This window comes from Pempheris klunzingeri, chromosome 15 (assembly GCF_042242105.1).
Source record: "Pempheris klunzingeri isolate RE-2024b chromosome 15, fPemKlu1.hap1, whole genome shotgun sequence".
Classification (NCBI taxonomy): Eukaryota; Metazoa; Chordata; class Actinopteri; order Acropomatiformes; family Pempheridae; genus Pempheris; species Pempheris klunzingeri.
Window position 1 is genome coordinate 8,552,808 of NC_092026.1, and position 24,550 is coordinate 8,577,357.

Below are 24,550 nucleotides of genomic sequence, written 5' to 3' on the forward strand. Positions count from 1 at the left end.
TCCTTTCCCCAATGCCCCCCAGTTTCACAGATAGGTGTGAAATCACCCCCGCGCCCAGCTCCACAGTCACCATTGGCCGGAGGGGACACATGATTTTACGACCGCAGGCCCACAAAACCAGTTCACCCCCACTGAACTCTCTCTTTTTCTCATCGTCTCTCCTGAAGTGGAGAGACCAGCTCTTTCTCATCGTCTCTCCTGAAGTGGAGAGACCAGCTCCTTTCTCATCGTCTCTCCTGAAGTGGAGAGACCAGCTTTTTCTCATCGTCTCTCCTGAAGTGGAGAGACCAGCTCTTTCCTGGTCCCTCTCCTCCTGCAGAGGAGAGACCAGCTCAACTCAGCTAAGCTCTGCCTCAGTGTGGCCTGTCCAGAGCAGCCACCTCCTTCATGGTAGCGACACAAGGTCCTGCCTGAAGTAAGCAGATCAGCGCCAGCAGGCACGACCCAGAGTCTGCCAGCTGATAACGAACAACAGGAACACACCAGCAAGTTAGCACAGAGCTGCTAACTAACAGGAACAAAGGAGCGACCGGATTCCTCCAGCCTGCAACCACACAGCACGGACACGAACCACACCTTTCCTCCAGCAACAAGCTGAGAAAGCAGCACCCTCAAGGACACTTCGTCTCCCCTTTTAAGGACTGGTAACAAACTCTAACTGGGCATAATTAGCATAGCATTACTGCATACATGGTTTACCCTTGTTAATGTATTGACTTGCTTTAATGTTCCTTGAGTTTGATTATTGTGATGTGTTGCAGATTACTGTGCATCCATTAAGTTTAGTTGATGTTAGCCTACAAACTAACCATCCTGTCTTAACCTGCACCTTTATCTCTCTCACACACACAGTCTGGCAACAGGCCACTGAGGGACAAGGCTAAGCTAACAGCACTTAGCTTTCCTTTGTCTGCCTCTGACCCACACCCCAGGGGGTCTGGCCATCACCATTTGGTCTCTCTCCCCCACCTTTGTGGGACCCATCTCACATTCCTCAGCCTTATCACACACACACACACACACACACACACACACACACACACACTCTTACACTCATATTATTTTAGTTTAGTCATAGAGATTTAGTTAGATTGTTTGATTGATTTTGTTTCTGCAACAGCAGATGTCTTTAACACCTACTCTGCTTCAGCCGTACTTACAACCAAAGTACAAGTCCTTAATGCATAACAAATGATGTCCCTGAATTTTGCTCTGTTTTAATAAACGTTTTAATACTTGCTGTCTCCGTTAATGTTGTACAATTGTGGACACTGCCAACCTCTACACTGTCAAGAACTCCAAAAATCCTTCAGCTAGCTATCAATGTGGTAATTTTGGTAGTAATTATTAAATTAATTATAAAACATAATTCCAAATTGATAGTTTAGTATTTTTATGAGACTAAATCAATTAGAACGGCTGTCTTTTCCTCGTTTTTCGAGGTGGTGCCCCAATCGAGGTGGACTTTAATCAAAGTTCATTCATTTTAATAATTATTAATTATCTTTGATAATTATTAATTATTTCTGATAGCCAAATTGAACATTACCACTTGTTAAAGCACAACAAATGGTGCGTCCCGTGTGAGGCAGAGTACTGTTGGCAATTGTTCATATTTGTACAATATTAATTTTCAGCAGAATTTTGGTCAAAACCAAAATTTTTGATAAAACTTTAAAACGAGCAAAATTATCATTTTTAACCACTAGTCAGTCACAGAAGTACTTCCAGCTGTACTTTCAAGTGCATTGTGGTGAAAATCAATCTAACTAAATTAAACTAAAAACAATTTGAAGAGTTAGTGTAGTGTTACTGTGAGTTAAGGCTAAAGCTAATGCTAATACTGGTGCCTATGTTTGAAAGCAAACATTGAAAGCCCCATAGTGTTACATTTAGAGCTTGCTACTGCTGCTAACCTTTCAGGTAAACCTACCCTGTAGGAAGAATTTGGTTCTGCATTTGAATGTCACACATTCAATGCAATCTGTCCATTCGCTGTTAACTAAAGTGCTTCGTGTTTGTTAAGACACAGCGTGCCACCGGCCCTGTGAACTTAGAGCTTGAACCTGGCTGTTACTGCCGTGCATTTCAGCCTGATTAAAAAATAGAGCCTGAGAGAGAGCCACAGTGTGCTATCAGCCCTGTGAAGTTAATACCTAGCTGCAACTGCCACGTGTTCCAGCTTGAGTAACTTAAAGAGACAGTCCTAACTGTTACTGCCGTGCATTTCAGCTAGAGAGTCAAAATTTTGGTGAGTAAACTTTTTTTGTGTAAATCTACATTTACCTTAATTGGCCGTAGTTTGCTATTCCCACCAGTTCCACTAGATAGTGTATAGCTACCTTCTAGTGTAGGCCACCACAGTGTTAGGCTAGTAGTATTCCCCAAGCTACACTTCAAGGTGTCTGCCACCGCAACACCACAGCCAACCATTTTTAAAATCATCGCATTTTAACTTGTTTTACCTCACCCCTTTTCAGGCAACAATGGAGAACCCCTGTGTAGAGCAGTTTATTTCTTCCCTAGCACAGAGCCTAAAGCCTGGCTACCCCGAATTCATCAACAAATTGAATTTCAGTGAGTGTACAGAAGAGATAGACTCCCTACTAAACAACAGGTGTGATGCACAGACTGCATCCAAGGGCTCCTTGTTTAAATGCTTGCTTTTGACTTTTCACAGGCAAACCAGCCTCGCCCTTCAGAGCAGAGCAGCCATAGAGAAGGAGGTAGAAATCCTGAGAGCGCAAAATGCTAGCCTCTTCCATGAGGTTCAGACGGCTAATAAGAAAGCCCTGCGCTACTTAGAAGACCTGCACACAGCAGAGTTAGATCTCTGTTCACAGAAAGAAGAAATGTATAGACTGAAGTCAGAACATTTGGCCCGACCAGAGTCAATCAGCCAGTGTGATTCCGGTTACTCCGATTCACACTCTTCTACCAGTGACAGGTTCAGTTTTTCCCCAAACAGAGGACATGAACTATTCCCACCTGAACACAAGTTCTTGGGAATGAAGTCAGCTCCTCAGCCTCCGCTGAGAGACCGAGCTCAAAGCCACCTGACTTCCCATTCCTCTGAAACAGACATAGAGGAGTTGTCTAGTATATCTTCTAGAAGATATTCCGTCCCAAGTCCCTCATTCACATCATTGCATGACACATTTCTCCATGCTTGTCCCTCCAAAGATGGGACTAGAACAGTCCAGGACTGCTCAGCCTCCTCTCTGCATCACCGTCAGAGTGGCCGCTGTTCAGCCCCTGTTCTTCCACCACAGAGAAGTGTAGGGCATGAGTTACATATCAATGACACTAGCTTAGTCTCGCCTTCACAGAGTCCCCGCCTTGAAGAGCTTGAGCTTCTAGCTAGAAGCATTGACAGGTTTGATCCAGACAACTGTGATCACCACGTTGAGGACTATTTCAGGGAGCTAGACTACAACTTAATTGACTTACCCCATGCAACTGAAAGGGAGAAAGTTAGACTTGTGTGGAAAACCAGCTCTAAAGCGGTCCACAAGTTTATACAGTCACGACCTCCCAGTGTCAGAAATGAGTATAAATTGCTACGTCAAGCACTGACAGAAGAATTTTCCTGTGCTACTGACGACACCACAGCAATAGTTGCAGCCCTACAAATTAAACATGCCCGTCGTGAGCATCCAAAAGAGTACTACAAACGTTTGAGACACGCATATTTCCAGGGAAAGAATGCACCAGGCTTAGAAGAAAGCTCCACCTTCAAGGCCTTATTCTTGAGGAACCTCCACCCATGTGTGCGCACTCACGTTGTACTCAGGACACAGGAAGGTGACCCCTCATTGCAGGAGATCCGGAAGATAACACAGGTAGTCTGGGAAACTATTGTCTCTTCCAAAGCAAGGGGGGGGACAAGTGAGCCACCCAGCTCACACACCAAGGTGTCACATAGGTCAGCTGCCCCAAAAGTTCACCCTCACAACAGACGAAAGGGGGGTGACAAAAGACCACATAGGGACACTGAGCGTAACCGCCAGGTCCGTCCACTGCCCAGGGATAGACACTCCGAGCACAGGAGCAGGAGACTGCCATACGCAGAAATCCAGGCAAGGAACAGTGACCAGGTAGCGTACGGGTCAGATGATGACTACAGCATCTCTGACTGCAGCTCAGAACAAGGCACTGACAGTGACTTTGTATGTCTCTCTCCCTCTGGCTACCAGGAGCGTTACAGCCCTGAGCCACGAAAGAGTAAGAGCTCCAGAGCTCACTCCTTTTGGTCATAGCAGCACTGACCGGATGACAGACACCCAATCTTGCATCTCACCTTCACTACAGTTATTTAGGCAAATTTGAATTTGTTAGCAACAGCAGCAAACTCGTTTGAGCACTCAGTAATAAAACAAACATTACTGAAAGCCTAAATTCTGATTGGATTCAACACCACTGCTCAACTTCCAAGTACACTTGGACCAACTTCATATTTTGTCAGTAAAATCATACAAAACACACGTAGGACACACTGTTATGACTTTGTCATTTTAGGTGCCTCTATCTCTGCTACATAACACACTGACATTTCCTGTTCCCACTAACCCTCACTAACAACTGAGAAACACAGGTTATTAGGATGCAGTATGTCATTGTTGTGTATGAAGAACTGTTTTGTAACGTATGTCTGTTCTAGCTTAGCCAAGATAGATTCAGCATATGCCCAGTTGGATAACAAACTGCCCAGTAGTTACCAACTTGTTTCACCTGGACTGACAAAAATGAACAATGGCCGAAACATGCACAATTATCCCATCAGCATCCCACATCAGGTGACATCCTGATGGCAGGGGGGATGTTGGGCTTCACTATACAGTGAAGACCGCATGTTTCTTTGTCTGTAAAACTATTGGGCTCCTTTCCCCAATGCCCCCCAGTTTCACAGATAGGTGTGAAATCACCCCCGCGCCCAGCTCCACAGTCACCATTGGCCGGAGGGGACACATGATTTTACGACCGCAGGCCCACAAAACCAGTTCACCCCCACTGAACTCTCTCTTTTTCTCATCGTCTCTCCTGAAGTGGAGAGACCAGCTCTTTCTCATCGTCTCTCCTGAAGTGGAGAGACCAGCTCCTTTCTCATCGTCTCTCCTGAAGTGGAGAGACCAGCTTTTTCTCATCGTCTCTCCTGAAGTGGAGAGACCAGCTCTTTCCTGGTCCCTCTCCTCCTGCAGAGGAGAGACCAGCTCAACTCAGCTAAGCTCTGCCTCAGTGTGGCCTGTCCAGAGCAGCCACCTCCTTCATGGTAGCGACACAAGGTCCTGCCTGAAGTAAGCAGATCAGCGCCAGCAGGCACGACCCAGAGTCTGCCAGCTGATAACGAACAACAGGAACACACCAGCAAGTTAGCACAGAGCTGCTAACTAACAGGAACAAAGGAGCGACCGGATTCCTCCAGCCTGCAACCACACAGCACGGACACGAACCACACCTTTCCTCCAGCAACAAGCTGAGAAAGCAGCACCCTCAAGGACACTTCGTCTCCCCTTTTAAGGACTGGTAACAAACTCTAACTGGGCATAATTAGCATAGCATTACTGCATACATGGTTTACCCTTGTTAATGTATTGACTTGCTTTAATGTTCCTTGAGTTTGATTATTGTGATGTGTTGCAGATTACTGTGCATCCATTAAGTTTAGTTGATGTTAGCCTACAAACTAACCATCCTGTCTTAACCTGCACCTTTATCTCTCTCACACACACAGTCTGGCAACAGGCCACTGAGGGACAAGGCTAAGCTAACAGCACTTAGCTTTCCTTTGTCTGCCTCTGACCCACACCCCAGGGGGTCTGGCCATCACCATTTGGTCTCTCTCCCCCACCTTTGTGGGACCCATCTCACATTCCTCAGCCTTATCACACACACACACACACACACACACACACACACACACACACTCTTACACTCATATTATTTTAGTTTAGTCATAGAGATTTAGTTAGATTGTTTGATTGATTTTGTTTCTGCAACAGCAGATGTCTTTAACACCTACTCTGCTTCAGCCGTACTTACAACCAAAGTACAAGTCCTTAATGCATAACAAATGATGTCCCTGAATTTTGCTCTGTTTTAATAAACGTTTTAATACTTGCTGTCTCCGTTAATGTTGTACAATTGTGGACACTGCCAACCTCTACACTGTCAAGAACTCCAAAAATCCTTCAGCTAGCTATCAATGTGGTAATTTTGGTAGTAATTATTAAATTAATTATAAAACATAATTCCAAATTGATAGTTTAGTATTTTTATGAGACTAAATCAATTAGAACGGCTGTCTTTTCCTCGTTTTTCGAGGTGGTGCCCCAATCGAGGTGGACTTTAATCAAAGTTCATTCATTTTAATAATTATTAATTATCTTTGATAATTATTAATTATTTCTGATAGCCAAATTGAACATTACCACTTGTTAAAGCACAACAGTGTTGTGGCTTAGAGATGATTGAGGAGGATAGCCCTCAGCTATATTTTGCCAGCAACAATGTGCTGGTTTCATGAAGACTGGCATGGCACAACTCAGAGCGCACTCACCTATTATCTCACCGAACATGCTGCTTGCATTCGGGCCAGAGCGGTGATACACAGTGAGAGATAAAATAAACATAAGGAGGAAATGTAGAAAATACACAAAAAAACTGAGCAACTGCAATAAAGAAAGAGAAGACAATACTGTAAGTGCTCTGGTTGTTGCAAGAAGCAGGGATAATAGGGGAACACAGGGACAATAAGGACACAATGAGAAATAAAGATATTTATGGGGAAATAGTGCAAGAATAAGACAGGATATTAAAATAATGGGTGACAAAGAGGCACTTTCCGTGACATTATGCAGCAGTATGTAATGCATCACTGTGCTTCCACTGTTATGGTATGAAACTGAGCTGTTATCCGTAGAGGCTAAGGCTGACTCCTTCTGTTATATTTATACTTACATTTCCTCCTCATTTTTACAATCTGTCTTCCAGTCTTTCCTACCTTTCTCTTTCTTTATATCTTTCAGTTCACTGTTGATGTGTTTTTTTTTGCATTTTCTTTCATTATCCTCACTCTCTTTCAGTCTGTCTTGACTTGCTATTGCTAAATAGATTCTTGATAAATATACAAATTAATCAGAGTTTTTTTTATGTTGTTTCTTCAAGATGACAAAGGCAGGCAAATAAAGGGTGGGGAACATGAAATTAGTAATTGCTATGGCCTTGTGACTTGTCAGATACAAAGAGTGAACCGTGTGCTGTATATAGTGACAGAATAACACTAAATTTGATATTTATGGCTGGACATCCATATGTGCATCCAGTGTGGCTCTAAATCATCCTCTGTCAGCCTGTGGTATGTTTGAATTATGCTGGTCTTGCATTATATGCACAGTCTATATGTGCGTGTGCGATTCTGTGGGTGGCTGTATGGCTCCCTTTAACTTCCACCCCTTCCAAAGTAAAATGATTCAATGACAGCTAACATGGAAAACATTAGAACCCAAAGAACTCTACTTGGAGGAGACATTTCATAGTCACTGAACTGCCAAAAGATTATAAGGCGTATAAACAGAACATACCACGGCTGCTACTGCTGATTCAGATTCAATAAAGTCACCACCAAGACCCATATAACCAAAAGCAGATGAATTTGGCTTTGGAGGTGGAGTTGAATGTTTAGTCTTTATGTTATCTGAACACACTATAGCCCCTCGTGTGGTCCAGTGGGAGAACCCTGTCTGCTCAGACTTGTCCATCAGCGTTTTCTTAGCCAGCTCTGTACAGAAAATGCCAGAAGTGAAAATATGAGAGGGTATGTTATAAAGATAATGATACGAACTCTAACCCCTATTTGTCTACTGTATTTGTTACATTGCTATCTTAAGAGACAGCTCTGTTGGCCTGTCTGTAGAAAGGCTAAGGTACAGGAAAATATTGTGCTCATCTGGAGGAGAATCTGCCATTTGTTTTTTTTGCGTCAGTAAAAGTGTACGATTGGTGTGTGGCCATACTGAGACCAGGCCTTTCTTTGTGTATGCCTGATTTCTAACTATGTACATTTAGAGCACACAATTGGACATTGACACTGACTTGTATTCTTTTCAGAGGTGATAATATATTGATACTTTCTGGTGATTTGACACCATCTGTACAGTCAGATAATTTATGATGGCAATTTCATATCATCTATATCGTATGTTACTTCTAGATGTGGCAAAACACACAAGTCATTTCTGTCATAAAGAATTATGAGCTGCTTACAGTACAAACAGACTGTTGGACAAACATGGAAAAAAAATCTGTGGAGGCCGTGGGACTCCACAACAAAACATATGTCATACCTGACACACTATTGTCCCTAAAACAATGGCACCTATTGACACATAGTTTCCCTCTGCTCCATCCGCAGACATACCGTGTGGCTTCCACTGTACAGTGGGGCTGTGAAGCTGTGAGGCTATAAATGATGAAAGACGGCCTGTTAGTGTGCACTTTGTGGTCGATGCCTTTGCTGAACATGCCACCCATTATGGATAAGCTGTTTTCCAAATGGCCAAAGCCACAGCTCGTGTTCTGTAGCCCGGTAGCCACTGACGCTACACAACTAGTGAGGTAGAACGTCTGGAGAAACTCGATCCATCACACAACGAACGCAACTTCAGAGCAAATGCAAGGCGCCCTCAGAAAGTAGTGGTGCTCGGAAAAAAAGGTCTGATAACATATAGACAGCCAAGACAGCAGCTATACAGCCTATAAGAGGAAAAGGGACTGCAGAGGGGAACAAAATAACACCACAGAGGGAGAAGGAGTCCTTTGTTTTGAAGGAGAACAAGGCATAGTTGAATACAAACTTTGTTCAGATGGTTACAAACCAAATAACAATTGAAGTTAATTTGTAGTGACAGATAAAAAGCAATAGCAGACCTCCCTTTAAACTGTCAAATACATTTAACATTCATAGTTCTTTTGGGCTGCCTGACAGCTGTAAATCAATTCGAAACCCATTCATTTAATTTGCCTTAATTGAATTGAGAGGACATCTGTAGCCAGCGTCACTTTGGGTTATGTATCACAAACAAAAAGTGTATAATTTATGATGAAAAAAAAAGCAGGGTTCATTCTCTGCAGCCTGACTATTGCAAAGCAGAGTTTGTAGTTTAAGCTCAAGATTTATCAATTGCTGGCGTCAGTCCACTGTTGTTTTCACTGGCAACATGCAGACAGAAAGCACCGGTGGATGCACATTTCTGGATGTAGACCAAAATGATACCACTATAGACCGCTTCTCTTAAAACTATGTAGACATGGCAAAGTCCAGTTTTGCATTGGCAAGCGGAACAAATTTGACTATTACATGTGCATAGTATTTAAAAGCCTCTAGCGGTGCCTCTGAAATGAAATTACTACTAACATGTGACAGCCACTTCCCTGTTGCTGCCAAATTACACGTTGTAACACAATCTGCCTGGTCACACTCACACAGTTCTGGTGTGAAACAGTGAAACTATTCCGTGTGACAGTAAAAAGTCTGTGTCTGTGTGAGCGCACAGCTCGCTATGAATCATATTAAAAGGTTAACACTAGCAAAACTGTGCTACCAACAGACAAAACATAATATATCTTGTCCAAAACAAGACGGTCTCAGACTTATTTTTGGTACGTGAGTGACACAAACAGCTGGTTATTTTTCTGTATTGAGAGGTAACGTTGCTTTTGATAGTCTCCATGATAATAGTCAAAGAAACTGGACCAAACATTTAGCTGAATACCTTCCTGCTGTGCCACTATGAATGAGTACACTCTAAATGAGTGGATAGACACCTCTGGGCTCCCTTAGTAGCGTTTAGGTACTTAAGACTACTGAATGACCTCTCATTTTCAGGCCTTGAAGGAAATACTTCATCCTGATAAAATTGAACGATTCTAAATTCTTTCTGTACTTAGCTCAAACTATGAAGCAAAGCAGCTACAAGGACAAAAAAGTGACAGCAGGAGACGAGACATGAAGAGAGAGAAACAGGAGATATAGCATTAGACAGTTGTATAGTTTCTTGCCTCTCCTGGATGCATCATCAATTAGTTTTCATGATGCAGACTGCGCTGACACGAGACTGACCTCGACTGAGCTACTGCCACAGAGGAATTAACCTAAATGATGATTGCTTTTGCATTTCCCTCCACTTCCTCTGTCTCTCTCTTACTATGCCTCTGTGGCTCTTTTATTGTCCGTCTCCGTCCCTCTCCTTGTTGTCCACTCTCTTCACTTTCATCGACAATCCCTCGACAGAGACTAACACCCGTCCACACGCATGTAGCACCGCTGACTTTACAAACAGTGGCTCTGTGTTCTGCTGAGCTCCTGCGTCCACTTCCCAGCGCAGCTCATCCTGTGGCAGGACAAGACCATGGGTTGGGTTATGTGCTAGTGATGTTTATTTGAAGAGCTTCGCAGAGCTCTTCCTCTGAGCCACAGCATAAATTCTCCTTTGGTTCATTTGTCATCTTCAGTGTCCAGACCTAACAGAATTTGGATAACACGTTTGCATACATATATTTTGGAAAGGTTTTGCGTGCCACATCAGTGACATGCTCCACAGTTCCTACTTGCCAAATGCTGCAGACTACAGCTTACTCGTACGTACCGCATGCTGCTGGTTTTACTTTTTACTCACCTCTCTTGCTTCTTCCATACACACCAATTCAATGCTGATGTAGCTGATGTAAGTGAGAGTCTAAATTCACTACTATCCTCAAACTTTTCTGTAATAATTTTAACCAAAACTATGTGGTTTGCTAATAACTAAGCCCACTTATTTAACTCAAACCACAATGTTTTCCTAAACCTAACCAAACCTTAACCAGGGTGTTGTCACATCGAAAAGCTGATTTATTTTTCTTTGGAGTTGTTTAATTTGGAGGGCTTGACTGAAATCCCCCCAAATCTGTAACATACTTCTGGAATTCATACCAGTATGCCTACTACCAGTTGCCAGTTGTGCGGCTTTTTTCCATTTACTACCCAAATGTTGTTTTTTTGTGTACAGTATTTTCCATATGTCTGGGATGTGTCTTCTGTTTTCTGTACTCTGGGTGCATTTGGATCATTCTTCTTGCTCAACTGAGTTTCTACAGCCAATGTGAATGGACTTGCAGGATCAGTGAACAAGAGCCCTTTTTTATTTCTCTGTTATTTTCTTATCCCTTTTTCACCTCTTCTTCCTCAGACATTGATGCTCCTACCAACCTAGTCACCACTGAAGTAACGGAGGACACTGCATCAGTTTCATGGGATCAAGTCCAGGCAGAAATAGAGGGCTACATGTTGAGCTACACGTCTGCTGAGGGCTCCAGTTCTGAGATCCCTGTAGGACGTGACAGCACCTCATACAGGCTGATTGGCTTGAGGCCTGGAGTTCTCCATACGGTATACATTTGGGCATACAAGGGGCAGAAAGTCAGCAGGAAGAGTTCAACAGAAGCCGAAACAGGTAAGCTTCGAATAGGACCCTGGCTCATTACAGGGGTGATCAATATATTTGATCTTTTGTCTGTGTCCACAGTGAGTGTTTCACAAAGAGCTTCACAGATGACCTTGACATAAGTGCTAGACTAATAGGTTTAAAGTGTCTGGTGCTTGATATAAAGACAACAAATAATTTCACAAAGGTTGAACGTAAGAGATGAACTACTAACACTTTTGTTCAAACACAGCTGAAGATGTGCGATGTAAAAACAAGAAGTTTTGTCCTCCATACACTTTTAATGATGGGTCTGCACAATGACCTTGGATATCTCAAGTGTTTCCAGGCCATGTTTCTCTTTTCTTTCTTTGTTCCTTACAGCTTGTGAACAGAGGGAAAGATGTTTTAAGTGTCTCTTTCTTAAGCTCCTCTGTGCAAGACACTCTTACCTCAAATAGCCCTTATGTACAATGCACCTGTCTTTTCCTTTTGATCTTTCATGGGATGGCTTTCTGCACAATTTTCTTGTCTTTTTTGTGGTGGCAAAAAGTAAAAAACATCACAGTGGACAATTTGCACTGAGCTCACTGACCCCTTTGCCTAAATGCCAAGAGGGAAACTTGAACTCTCACTGAAAAGGCCAATTTGACATAATTAGGCTGGACACCTCATTTAAAGGTTTAGTTTTGCCTGAGGCTAAATGTCTGTAAGAGCTTTTAGAAAAGTCCATTTTGCTCAGTCAGCAAAGCCAGATATTTTCTTACTCCTGTGCTCTCCTGTCTCTTAATCTCTGCTGCTACAAAGTTTAGCAGCTGTTGCTGCCTGCTTGCATTTATGTCTCTGAAGAAAGGAGGCAGAAGAATGGTTTTGAGCTGTGATTGGCGTATATCCAAATTGCTTTAAATATTCAGTTGAACACAGGGACTGAAAACTTTTAGGACATTAACATACTCAGCAGTCAAGGAAGAGTTAGTTCTCACATTTGTATAATGCTGTTAAATACCAACAGCATGAATGTTTCATATGGTAAGTTAATTATGTTCATTTGAATTTTTCACTATTTTACCTCTGCAGGAGGATGGTATGTTGTGATGTGTGTACGTGTATGTGCATGTGTGTGTGTGTGGAAACAGAAATGCCTCTCTCTGTGCCACTGTAAGGGGTTCCAATGCTTTTACCCAAATAGGTAAAAAATAAGTTACTGCTTTGAGTTGCTGTGTTTGCTGGCAATACCTGACATCTAGTTCCTTCTGTTTTTCTATTTTTATACACATTTCAATTTTATCGTTTTCATTCAGGTTTAGTTTTCAGATTTTTTTCGTGGTCCCTTGTGATGAGGGAAGCAGACGTGTTAGCTCCAATAACCCAATTCCTACGTCAACCAGTGGGAGTGCACAAGGATGCAAATATCTGAAGTGGCTTGAAAGTCACTTTGCAAGCTTGTGATGATCTGTGATTGGTATTATTTATTCATATTGAAGGTTTTCATCTTCAGTGATAAAATCAAAGGATTTTGCTTTTGTTTTAAGTGGACATTTCCTTACCTGTTTTTTGGAGAATACAAACATTCAGAGTGACATCCAGCAAAGGCACAAGTTACATATGGGATTCATTTGGAAGCCAAACCAGTGAGATTATATCACACGACATCAGTGATTCAGACTTTTCTAAGATGCAACAGTGTTCTGTCACCATCTATTGTTTGCAATAGTAGTTTGCATGGTCTCTGATTAACATAGACATAGTATACTCATGCTGTAGTACCCCTGCCTACATAACAGGGTAAGTTAACGTCAAACTTGGATTCAACAATGTTCACAATGTAATTTAACATTTGTTAAATATCAGTTATTCATTGTTTCTCATTTATACATTTAAAAGCTGCAAAAACCCATCAGTGAGAACCTCTCCAAACACTTTGATCGAAGTTTGACGTTTCTAACCTCTTACACAGTGACTGAAGGTTATATGTGAGGTAACTCTAACATACTGATTTGGATCAGTGTTTGTAGTTGTTATGTTTGCACTGAATGTTGTGATCTCTTGTAGTAGTCTGCATTAACCATAACTCCCCGTGCAGAGCTGGATGCTCCTACTAATGCCTTGGCCCAGGATGAAACAGAGTCCAGCTTCAGAGTGTCCTGGGATCAGACCCAGGCAGAAAATGATGGCTACGTCCTAACCTACAGCTCCTCTGAGGGCTCAAGTGAGGAAATCTCAGTTGGGTCTGACAGTTCTTCACACCTGCTGACTGGCCTGAGGCCTGGGGTCCTCTACACTGTCTACATCTGGGCCGTCAAGGGCAGCAAAGCCAGCAGGAAGATCTCAACACAAGCTGAGACAGGTCCCAAATCTAAGGCTTTCTGTTCAAGTCCAAAGTACTTCATTATTTGACCAGCTAATTTTCATGTGAAGTCACTAATATGTTTAGACAACATTTTTTGACAGGACATTTTCATCAGTCTATTAAAAAAAGACAACTCAACATGTAAAACTAGATGTTCCTACTACTCTCTTGGCCAAAGGTCCAGCTTCAGTGTGACATGATACCAGGTCTGGGGATATGCTGATGGACACAGGTTGAGCTACAGCTCAGCTGCAATTTTTAGTTTGCATGAGTAGTGTATTAACATCCTCTACTGACATCTCCCCCTAGAATTGGATGCTCCAGCTAACCTCTCAGCCCGAGAGGAAACAGAGTCCAGCTTCAGCGTGTCATGGGATCCAGTCCAGGCTGACATTGGGGGCTACATCCTAGCTTACAGCTCCTCTGAGGGCTCTAGTGGGGAGATCCCAGTGGGGCCTGACAGCACCTCTTACATGCTGACTAGTTTGAGGCCTGGGGTCCTCTACACTGTCTACATCTGGGCCATCAAGGGAAACAAAACCAGCAAGAAGATCTCGACACAAGCTGAGACAGGTCTTAAATCTACCATTTTCTGTGTTAAACCCAATTACCTGACCCATTAAAGCCGTACCTCACCTCACATACTCTCTTGTGAGCACCCTATAATTACAGTTGTTTTGACAAGACAACTCCCTTGTAAACCCCAAAAGAAAAATGTGTTTTTCACATGGTAGACTAATCAGAATCCACTTGTTTGTTTAAAAGAGCTTTCCAATGTATTCATCGATCAGTTCATCCATCTACTTGCCAACTTCTTCTGCGGGTCACAGCGAGCAAATCAGTCCAGACAACCTTTTTCCCAGTAACTTCCTGAGCAGTCCCATGCCAGCTCAAAGGTGTAATCCCTCCAGCATGTCCTGGGACTGGGCCTGCAGTTTCCTCTCAGTCAGTCATGCCTGGAGCACAAGGAGGCACTCAGGGCTCAGGCCCATTCTTTCCAAGTGACCAAAACATCTCTACCTATTACTCTGAAAGAGCAGCTGTTCCAGTTCCTTTCAGATCAATAGAGTCTTCACTGTCATGCATACTGACGTCAGCACACATGTTGGCACACATCTCGGCCTCTTCCATCCAGGGATACGATCATTTCAGCTGCACTGACCGTACTATCCAATGCTTGTGACCACAGATGGAGGATGGATTGAAGATCGTATTGAAATTCAGAGTTTTGGCTTGGCTGTCTCTTCACTTGCATGATCTAAAATATGGTCTGCATTTACACATCCAACACAATCAATCAGTCAATCAATTTAAACACAATTCCCCTGATTGTTTGTTGTTCTCCTTCACTCCATTTCATGTCTTAAATTCCAATTTACCTTGATCCTTGGAACACAAAGGAAAGTCTTGAAGGACTCCCTCGTCAGATTACCAGCCTTCTTAACCCCGGCTCATCCACCAGCTGGTTCTTGGGGCGTCACAATGACAAGCACTCTTCACCTTCTAACTGCAGCTCCTTGCAGCTGCTTCCATGACAGAGGGTCCATTCGGCTTTGCATGAATACAAGGGAATTGGACTTGGAGTTCAGACTTGAAATTGTTCTGGGGAAAGAAGTGTTCCAGCAAACCCTGAGGACCAAATGTTCTGACCAATCTTAATTTCCTCGCTCCAACATGCAGGTGCACCAGGCTGCTTCCACCAGGGAAGAGACAACTCCTGAATAGGATAGATAAAATAAAATTAGATTAAGCATTAGATTAAGCTCTTTCTCTCCCAAGGTGGTGCAGATTCAAAGATTGTTTCTGGTTCATTTCACATCCTTAAAATGTGCTCAGTCTCTTCTATTTTCCCAGCTAGAAGCTTGTGGGAAGATTTAAACATATATCACGTTTCATAGACATAGAGAATGTGTCTTATTTTTTTGGTGCAATATATGAAGGTAAACATCATTCTTCTCCTTGTAATTATCATCAGATGACTAATATTTTTATTGAATGCATGCCTAAAGACTTCATTTGTTCATCTTTGGGTGAAAAATGAAACAATGCACCTTAGTAATATTTTGCATCAGTAGTTCTTGTAGTTTGCATCAGTAGTGTATTAATCACTTCCACTAACATTTCCCTCTAGAACTGGATGCTCCAGCTAACCTCTTAGCACGAGATGAAACAGATTCCAGCTTCAGCGTGTCATGGGATCCAGTCCAGGCCGACATTGATGGGTACATCCTAACCTACAGCTCCTCTGAGGGCTCTAGTGAGGAAATCTCAGTCGGGCCTGACAGCACCTCTTACATGCTGACTGGCCTGAGGCCTGGGGTCCTCTACACTGTCTACATCTGGGCCATCAAGGGGAGCAAAGCCACCAGGAAGATTTCAACAAAAGCTGAGACAGGTTAATACACTACGAACAGGCAGGATTTTCTTTTGGTAATGATAAAACTCAGCTTTCTCTTGAGATGGCAATTCGTCATCTAAGATTTAAAAAGATGTAATCTTTTCTGTTTTCAAAGATATTGATATACACAGGCAAAGCAGCTGGAAACATTTATCAGTGGATGTTATTCCTGAATAGTTTTCTCCAATTAAGGAAGCCCTTGATCTGATGTTTGTATGAGCCGGTCTGTCGATGCAAAAATCAACTATTAACTTTAAACAAAACTGGATGAAATTCAAAAATCAAGGTTCTTAAGATATATACAAGATATGCTATATTGTTGATAATGGGGGGAGATTGGAGGAGGAACACTTGGGTGTCATACCAAAAGTAACAGAAAAAGTCATGACAGATTCAGATATGACAGATGTTTTTGAATGTCTTCTAAACTAGGCATCAAAAAGCTGTGCAAGGCCCATCTTTGTATATTCAAACTCAAACAGGTTACTAATCTCTTACTGTTAAAACAGGCCTTAGTCTGAGAATGCTGATAAAGGTTTCCAGTCAGTCAGGGTCTGCTACAGCTACTGCTTAGGAGGAACACAGAAGCTACAGAAGCTGTAACTTGGAGCAGTACTATGTACAGATGGAGAAAGACTGCTGCCCTTCAGATGAAGAGGACAAGAACAAGAACTCCTACATCCCCATAGCGTTGATGAGACGCGTCATGATTTAAATTTCATGCTGAAAACAGCATTGAATTTGGTTTTGGATTCCTGCAATTGTGAGTGTTTTTATTTCTTAAATTCACAGATGTCAAGGATTAAATTGCAGAGGTCAGGGAATACATCTGGTTATAGTGGCTTTATTTATTCATTTAATAGAAATAATGCTTTGGATTTATGCACACACAACGCAGCAGTCCATCAAACCTTAAGTCATATTACCTCTGATTTATTAATCTTACATGCTCAGAAGTTGGTTATTCTAAACTTCTAAACACTATCAGGAAGCACCAAAACTCCTGCTCTGGGAGGAAATGTTTCCCACAGGCCAGGTCAGGTCACTGGGTATGTCTTGTGTGGGGTAAAAATAGCAGTAGCAGCACATGGTGAATGCATTACCACAGGAGTATCTTTGTGTGAGCCAGATGATCTGTAAAATCACCTGGGAGCTCTAAGTGAAAGCTGGATCTTTTTCAATTAGGCAGCAAATGGCCATGTTTTGGATTATAAATTTGTCGCCTCGTAACTCATTAGAAACCATCAGTGGCCACAGACCAATGCGGTGTTGGGTTCAGATAGAAAAGCCATTGTGTCAAAAGCTATCATCTGGGATACATAAAAGCATTTGTTATTACATTTGTGACTTTATTGGACCCAGTAACAAGCACCATTAAAATGTCAGTTGAAGCTGTCTCAGACCAACATCACAGCGTGTCACAGATCACCAGTGGTACTATTACATTTGTCACACTGTTTCTCCTACAACAATTTCATTATCAGAAAATAGTTTATTTTCTTCAATTATAGTAAAACTGACAGTTTGATGAATCCTTGCTATAACAGAGAGCTATGTTTTTATCAGAAGAGTGCTGAAAATAGGAATGTTGACTTAAATATATAATAGATTGTTCAGGCTGACTTTTTTACGTCACGGTAACATAAACGTCCTCTAATTTCCTGAGCCATGGGGGGTTGAGGCTCCCACTGTTACAGCAGTCATCTTCATGTCAGACAAATTATTTCAGCGTCTGTTGCAGGTCAAACCTCCCAGAGCATGTGAATAAGGCAGAGGATAAGTGCCAGTTTATCTGCAGAGGCAAATGGTTACTCTGCAGGTGGGTGGTAGTCATGTTTGGTGTCGTGCTTCAGGTGGACTGCAGTGTCAGATACATTAATGTTACACTTGAGGTGGATTAATGTTATACTTGTCATTTAGGTAGCCAGAGAATAAAGGCGAATACTGCTCTGTAAAGTCATGTGTTAATGTTGGTAAGATGGTTTGTACTGAAGCACAAACATGAAAAATAAAGTAAAAATAAAATGTGAAAATAATACATCAGAAAATTAAAATAGTGATTGAACTAGAATGTGAAACAGTTTAATTAAAAAGGCTTTAGCACCCAAATCCTCTGCCTAAGTTGATAAGAGGTATTAATTAACAAACAGTAGACAACATGTTCTCCGTGTAATCCAGTCTGATTTGCTCTCCAATCCACAGACATTGATGCCCCGAAGGACCTGAAGGCGACAGATGTGATGCTGGAGTCTGCTGTCTTGACCTGGATTCCTCCTCTCGCTGACATTGAGGGGTACATCCTCACATACAGGGATGAGGACGGCAACATGGAGGTTTGACACTTACTTCCTCACCCATACAGATAGATGACACCACGCCGGAGGGTATTTACATGTAAAGATCATCTAAAAAAGTTAGCTTTAAACTTTTTGTTAAGCGTCTTTAGACTAAAAATACTGAGAATATACAGGCATTTTGAAAATCTCCAGTGGTTGGAAAACAGACTTTGTCCAGGCAGCATGACTTTCCTACAATGCAATGATAATAATGCCACAACTGAGGTATTAAACTCATTATCTCAAAATTTGTAAATTCAGACTCGAGCTAAGAACACATCTTCACAGTTTCACGGTGTAGCACGATGCAGAATCTTTTATTCTGCATTTGGTAAAAGCAGAGCTGCTGTCACTTTGAGCAGTCTCTGGCCAAATATTGAATTATACAATCCTGGACTTTAAGTTCTTTTTCCTTCTTTACAAGCCTGCAAATACTATTTTGAACAGTTTCTCCACTATTTAGAATAGACTGAAACTACAGTAAAGGTGTATAATAAATTTAAACTCTGTAGAACGCTGACCTCTTGTGGTCAATAATAAAATGAATTTGCCAGAAGTCATTTTAAGCCCATGAATAAGGTGATTGATCTTTCCCTTGATACTTTAAAAAAAAAGATTTTAAAGGAATTGAGGAGCCCATTTAATGCCCGTCTCTAATTGAAGTACAAGACAGTATCATCACTCATTACTCACTCATAGAGAGAACTTGATCAAACACGGCATTATAAAACATTATGTGGGTCAACTACATTACTCTATAATTTACAGAGTGTTCAGTAAGATTAACTGCAGTTGTTGTTTCTTGTGGTCAGACGGTTGAAAAGCAGCTCGGTGCCAGTGAGAGGAGTTTCGCTGTATCTAGTTTGGAGATGGGGAAGAAATACATTGTCACCATCATTGCCTACAGGGGAAACAAGAGGAGCAGGGTGGTAGAGACTATCTTCAAAACAGGTCTGTACATGACTATCCACTGAGTCACTACTGTCATCTGCAGGTCCACAGATTAAGCATGTGATGCTTTCTCCACATATGTTACATCATGAATATCAAATCATCTCGTCACATTCTCCCTAGTTGGTCTGCTGTACCCCTTTCCCATGGACTGCGTTCAGATCATGAAGAATGGCCATAAGACGAGTGGCGTCTTCACCGTCTATATTAATAGTGACCGATCCAAACCAATTGAGGTTTACTGCGACATGGACACTGATGGAGGCGGCTGGCTGGTACGAACTATTGACAAACTGCACGTACTACAATATGAAAAAACATTTGAATTTTATTATTTTACAAAAATGTTATAGTATTGTGAATATTTACAAAAATGTTTATTTTGTGGACTGAAGTTATACTGGAGCACCCATTTAATGATAGTAGCTGACAGGTACTCCCACTGGCTTTTTAGTGTTGGAAAAAGTAACAACTCAAACCATATTGCTCGTTGCGTTCAGGTGCTCCAGCGACGTAACATTGGCAGGCTGGACTTCATGAAACGCTGGAGACAGTATATAGCAGGTTTTGGCAACATGACAGAGGAGTTTTGGCTCGGTGAGCTCTCTAATGTTCAGACTGTTTTCTGCAGACATTAAAGCATGCACTTACAAACAGTGAAGGAGTATTTCTTCATGCTTTCACATTCTCTGTCTGGCTTTTCCCTCAGGTCTAGACAAGATATATGAGCTGACCAACACTCCTACTCAGTATGAACTGAGGTTTGACTTGGGCCTGGGTTCAGAGAAAGTCTACGCTGTGTATGACAACTTTAAGATTGCAACCGCCAAACAGAAGTTCAAACTCACTATTGGCAAATACAGCGGGACAGCAGGTGGGCCTTTTGCTCCTAAAATCTTTTCCAAACTACCAACAGTATGATAGACTGAAACAGAGAAGACAACATGAGCAACTCACATTTTCTGACGCTCAAATAAAAGGCGTTCTAGAGAAGAAGAGAGGGCAAGGGTGGCAATGAGGTAGACAAAAGTGGGAATACAGGGGTTTCAAGCAGTGGGCGTTCCACCCATCATTCTGTGGGGTGCTGAGAAAAGAAATACACACCAGCAGTAGGTGGGATATTTGTTTCAGAAACTTATATTCAGTCAGTTATAGGCAGTGGCTATATAAAGAGTGTGGTATCTGAAGAAGGCAGGGTTTTAATGGGCTTCGAAGCCAGACAGATACAGACACGCAGCAAGTGGGACACTGTGTCTACACATACCACAGTGTGCTGAAACAACATATACTGTATCTCTATTTTTGGCATTTTATTAAATTTCAGCCATCAGGGGACACATGGGAAAAAAAAGGAGTGAGCAGCAAAAGTCTGTGAATATATTGTGGATAGAGGGAGCGAGGCTGAACTGAATACTGCATGTTCTTTGGAGTTTTAAACATATAAAATCACTGTTATTAATTATTGTTGATAATTTCCAGGTGATGCTATGACCTACCACCAAGGCCGGCCTTGGACTACTGTTGACTCAGATAATGACATCGCCCTGAGTAACTGTGCCCTGACCCACCGCGGCGCCTGGTGGTACAAAAACTGTCACCTGGCCAACCTCAACGGACAATGGGGAGACACCAGGCACAGTGTGGTGAGTGAGCAGGGAGGAAGTTCATGCAAAATGTGTTGCCATCCTGCCAATGTGGGTTTAAAAGGTGATTAAAAAGAACACAAACAAAACAAAAAAAGGTTCAGTTAGCTCCATTAAGCACGACGCTGCTGTAAAAACCTAAATTGCTCTGAATGGTGAGGTCAGCACTTTACACTTACAGTGTACATACAGTCCGCTACCATTTAAATTTATTATCTAGATTTCTGCATCTGCACACTTGCACAAAATGAGTGTATTAAATCATATTATGTTATCATGTTCTGTTGATTCTAAAACGGTTAAAACTCTTCTGGTATAGTGTACCTTCACACCAACAGGGGGCACTAACATTATTATGTGATGGTGAATGTATACTGGCCAACTTGCCTGTATAAATCTGTCTTTGGATCCTTGAGAGGAGGCTGTTGACTGTCATGTCAGCATCATGGGTCCACACTCCAACCTCTCCAGTAACTTAGTTTATTCTTTAACAATGTGTAAAGTTATATGAGTTTAATCCGCCTCATTATTTTAAGCTGTATTATCGACTTTTTGTCTAAACACTATTGATCTTTCATAGCCGTGAGTTATATTGCAAGTAGATCCCAAAACGTCGCTATTCGTAATCCCCACTTTTGCCAAGCTGAAAATGTGAGCGTGATACATACCAAAAGCAGTTGACTATCATGATCATAAATAAAATTCATCATTGTTTTCTGGGAATCTTTCTAAACATACAAAAAAAGTCCTCCCGGTTGGGAAGCTGTTCCCTGGTCAGCAATCAAAGACAATTTGATGCTACCCCTCTTTGAGTTGTTTTGTTTTGGATTGTTGCGGTTGAAGCAGAAATGGCCTGAATCCATCAGCAGTGATAAGAAAGCACATTTCTCACACCAGCTATAAGGCATAAGTGTTTTTTACCTGGCTGATAGGGTAACAACAACAGTTATTATGTCTAAGGGAGACTGATACTGAAGGAAATGCCAGGAGAGATCTCCGCTCTTGTTGAGATTTCATCCATAATATTGCAGCTGCAGACGTTTCTAGCAATGTTTGTTGGCGAAATGCAATAACAGTCAGAACAGGTTTGTACTCACATGAAATGAAACCAGGCGCTGGTATTTATTAGTGTTTGTCATTCTGCATGTCCATGGTGATACCTGCCTCTTCTCTGATTCCATCACTTTCCTCTCTGTGTCTCACCCTTTTCTTGTCTCCATCATTTCCTCACTCCAACTCCTACTTGTCTTTTCCTCTATGTTTCAATCTCTTTCTCACTCATTCTCCCCCCTCCTGCCTCCAGGGAGTGAACTGGAAACCATGGAAGGGCCACCTGACGTCCCTCGACTTCACAGAGATGAAGATCCGACCTGTGGGGGCCTTGTCCAGCAGGATGAGGCGATCGTTGATGGCCAGAGAGAAGAGCAGAATCACAAAACTCCAAAAGAAATAAGAGAGCGCCTCCCACTAAAACCGCAGCAGTCGTCATCTGTTCCATTAACCTGCCATCACGCTAGATTTGGGTGTTTCTGTACATATGTACATACATATGTCTTGGTGCTTTGACCATTTCCCACTGGTCCACATGCCTGTACGTGTCATAACTCTTGGGCAATATGAACAGTTTCTGGATAAAATGCTCATATGCAATACTAACTTATTATCTGTTTGAATACAAATTCCTAGATTTAGTGTGATTGTGGGAAAGCGGCGAATATAGGAAACTGCCTCGGAGTTGTTTTGTAGTGGACTGAAGTTGAACATTAACAAGTTTAATCTATCAGTTGTTATGCAATTGTACTTGGAAATCTCCTGTTTTACTGATGCTGGTAACCTCAATGATAAATCAGGAGACAGTAGATTTAAGTTAAATTGGGAACCAAGATATCCAATTTTTCTCCTATTACTGCATTCATTTTAACTTTTTTTAACCTCAGGGCAGCAGCCCAGGTCATTTGTATAATATGTGTTTATTTTCTGTCCTATGAAGAACTTTAGTAGTAACTTTTCCTGTGTATAGTAGTAAAAAAAGTGGTAAAAATGGCTTTTGTGTTTTGTGTTAAGATCAGGACGATTTGGACTCATTAGTGATTTAGTGCTCTAAGTGTATTGATTATGAAGCTGGCTGGCACTGTCACATTAAGCTGCCACTGTGTCGCAAACACTGTCACATCACATTAGTTTGTGTAGGACACGCCAGAGAATAACAATGGATGGCTGTCTTGAATGACCATATTGCTCCTGCTTTACATTCATACAATAGGGACAGGGCATATCAATCAACGTGATGTGCGCATACCAAACACCAACAAGAATGAAGTTTGTTTTCCCCATCCTCAGGAACTTAATGGCCAAACTCTTGTTTTCAATCTAGGAAGCTGACAAAGGTTATTAATACTGCTTTGACTTTGACTTTATTACATAATTTCATTTTTTTTTACACTTTTATTACAAACTCTGTTGGCTTATAAGACAAACACATCAATCAACCTTTTCTGCTAATCTGTCAGAATTGATTTGTAGTCCCTGCTCCTCATAAATTTTGCATTCAATAGAATTTATTTTAAAGGCTTCATGGTCCGTAAGGTTTTATTCCAACTAATCTTCAATCAGGATTGTCAGTGTCAGTAATGATGACTGTCACTGAGGAATTAAAGACCTGTACACTTTTGCTAATTTTACCGTCAAGCTAACATTATAGGTGCTCATTCATAGTTCTGCCACACATTCACACAATGAATAAATAAACAATGAATCAAGGTTTTCTTACATGAAGACTTTATCGTTTTCCTCGTCCAAGGATAGCTAGATCCTTACAGGAGACGGGTTAAACAAAATAATTCATGAAAACAATGTTTTTGTAGAGGTAGAAGTTGAAAGTTCACCACAGGAATGTGGTGAATGTTTTTTACATATTTCAGCTACTTCAGTGATATATTTTTGCATCACTGTATTGATCCACCCAGAGATAACACAACTCTCCAGCCATAATAGCAGCTCTGGGAGGCTGTACTTCTGCACAGTTGATCTCTGAGCTAAATGCTAACAACGTTCACAGCATGAAAGTATTATGAGAGCTCTTTTGAAGAACAGTTTCACATTTCTGTCCTTCCTAATGCAGTTTCAATGCCACCATAGACTGCTTGAGCCTCATATGAACTTCAGCTGGACTTAAGAGTGCATTTTTACACAGAATGGTTTTGTCCTCCATCGCTTACATTGAAATTGCTTTAAATGTGGATCTCTTCACAGACAGTGCAGACAGGAAGAACACTTACAGCAACCACTAACGCCTGATGATGGCACTCAATGAAAATGAAATAGATTAGCAAAGTTGTTAGAGTTGGTGTGGTGGAATATCCTATAGTTATCAAGACATTTCATTATCTAATTCATTGGGATTCATCCTCTGA

General features: G+C 41.7%; 1 protein-coding gene across 1 annotated transcript in view; it reads left to right on the top strand.

The window, feature by feature from the left end:
- Positions 1 to 23,106, top strand: part of tnn (tenascin N) — a 39,899-nt gene extending 16,793 nt beyond the window's left edge. Inside the window, exons 8-18 of the mRNA XM_070845297.1 lie at positions 11,226 to 11,489; positions 13,543 to 13,806; positions 14,119 to 14,382; positions 15,941 to 16,204; positions 18,410 to 18,540; positions 19,356 to 19,494; positions 19,618 to 19,769; positions 19,995 to 20,091; positions 20,204 to 20,368; positions 20,974 to 21,137; positions 22,441 to 23,106. Coding sequence (XP_070701398.1) covers positions 11,226 to 11,489; positions 13,543 to 13,806; positions 14,119 to 14,382; positions 15,941 to 16,204; positions 18,410 to 18,540; positions 19,356 to 19,494; positions 19,618 to 19,769; positions 19,995 to 20,091; positions 20,204 to 20,368; positions 20,974 to 21,137; positions 22,441 to 22,590 — 2,054 coding nt within the window. The 3' untranslated portion in view covers positions 22,591 to 23,106. The remainder of the gene's footprint in view (positions 1 to 11,225; positions 11,490 to 13,542; positions 13,807 to 14,118; positions 14,383 to 15,940; positions 16,205 to 18,409; positions 18,541 to 19,355; positions 19,495 to 19,617; positions 19,770 to 19,994; positions 20,092 to 20,203; positions 20,369 to 20,973; positions 21,138 to 22,440) is intronic.
- The last annotated feature ends 1,444 nt before the right edge of the window (positions 23,107 to 24,550 follow it).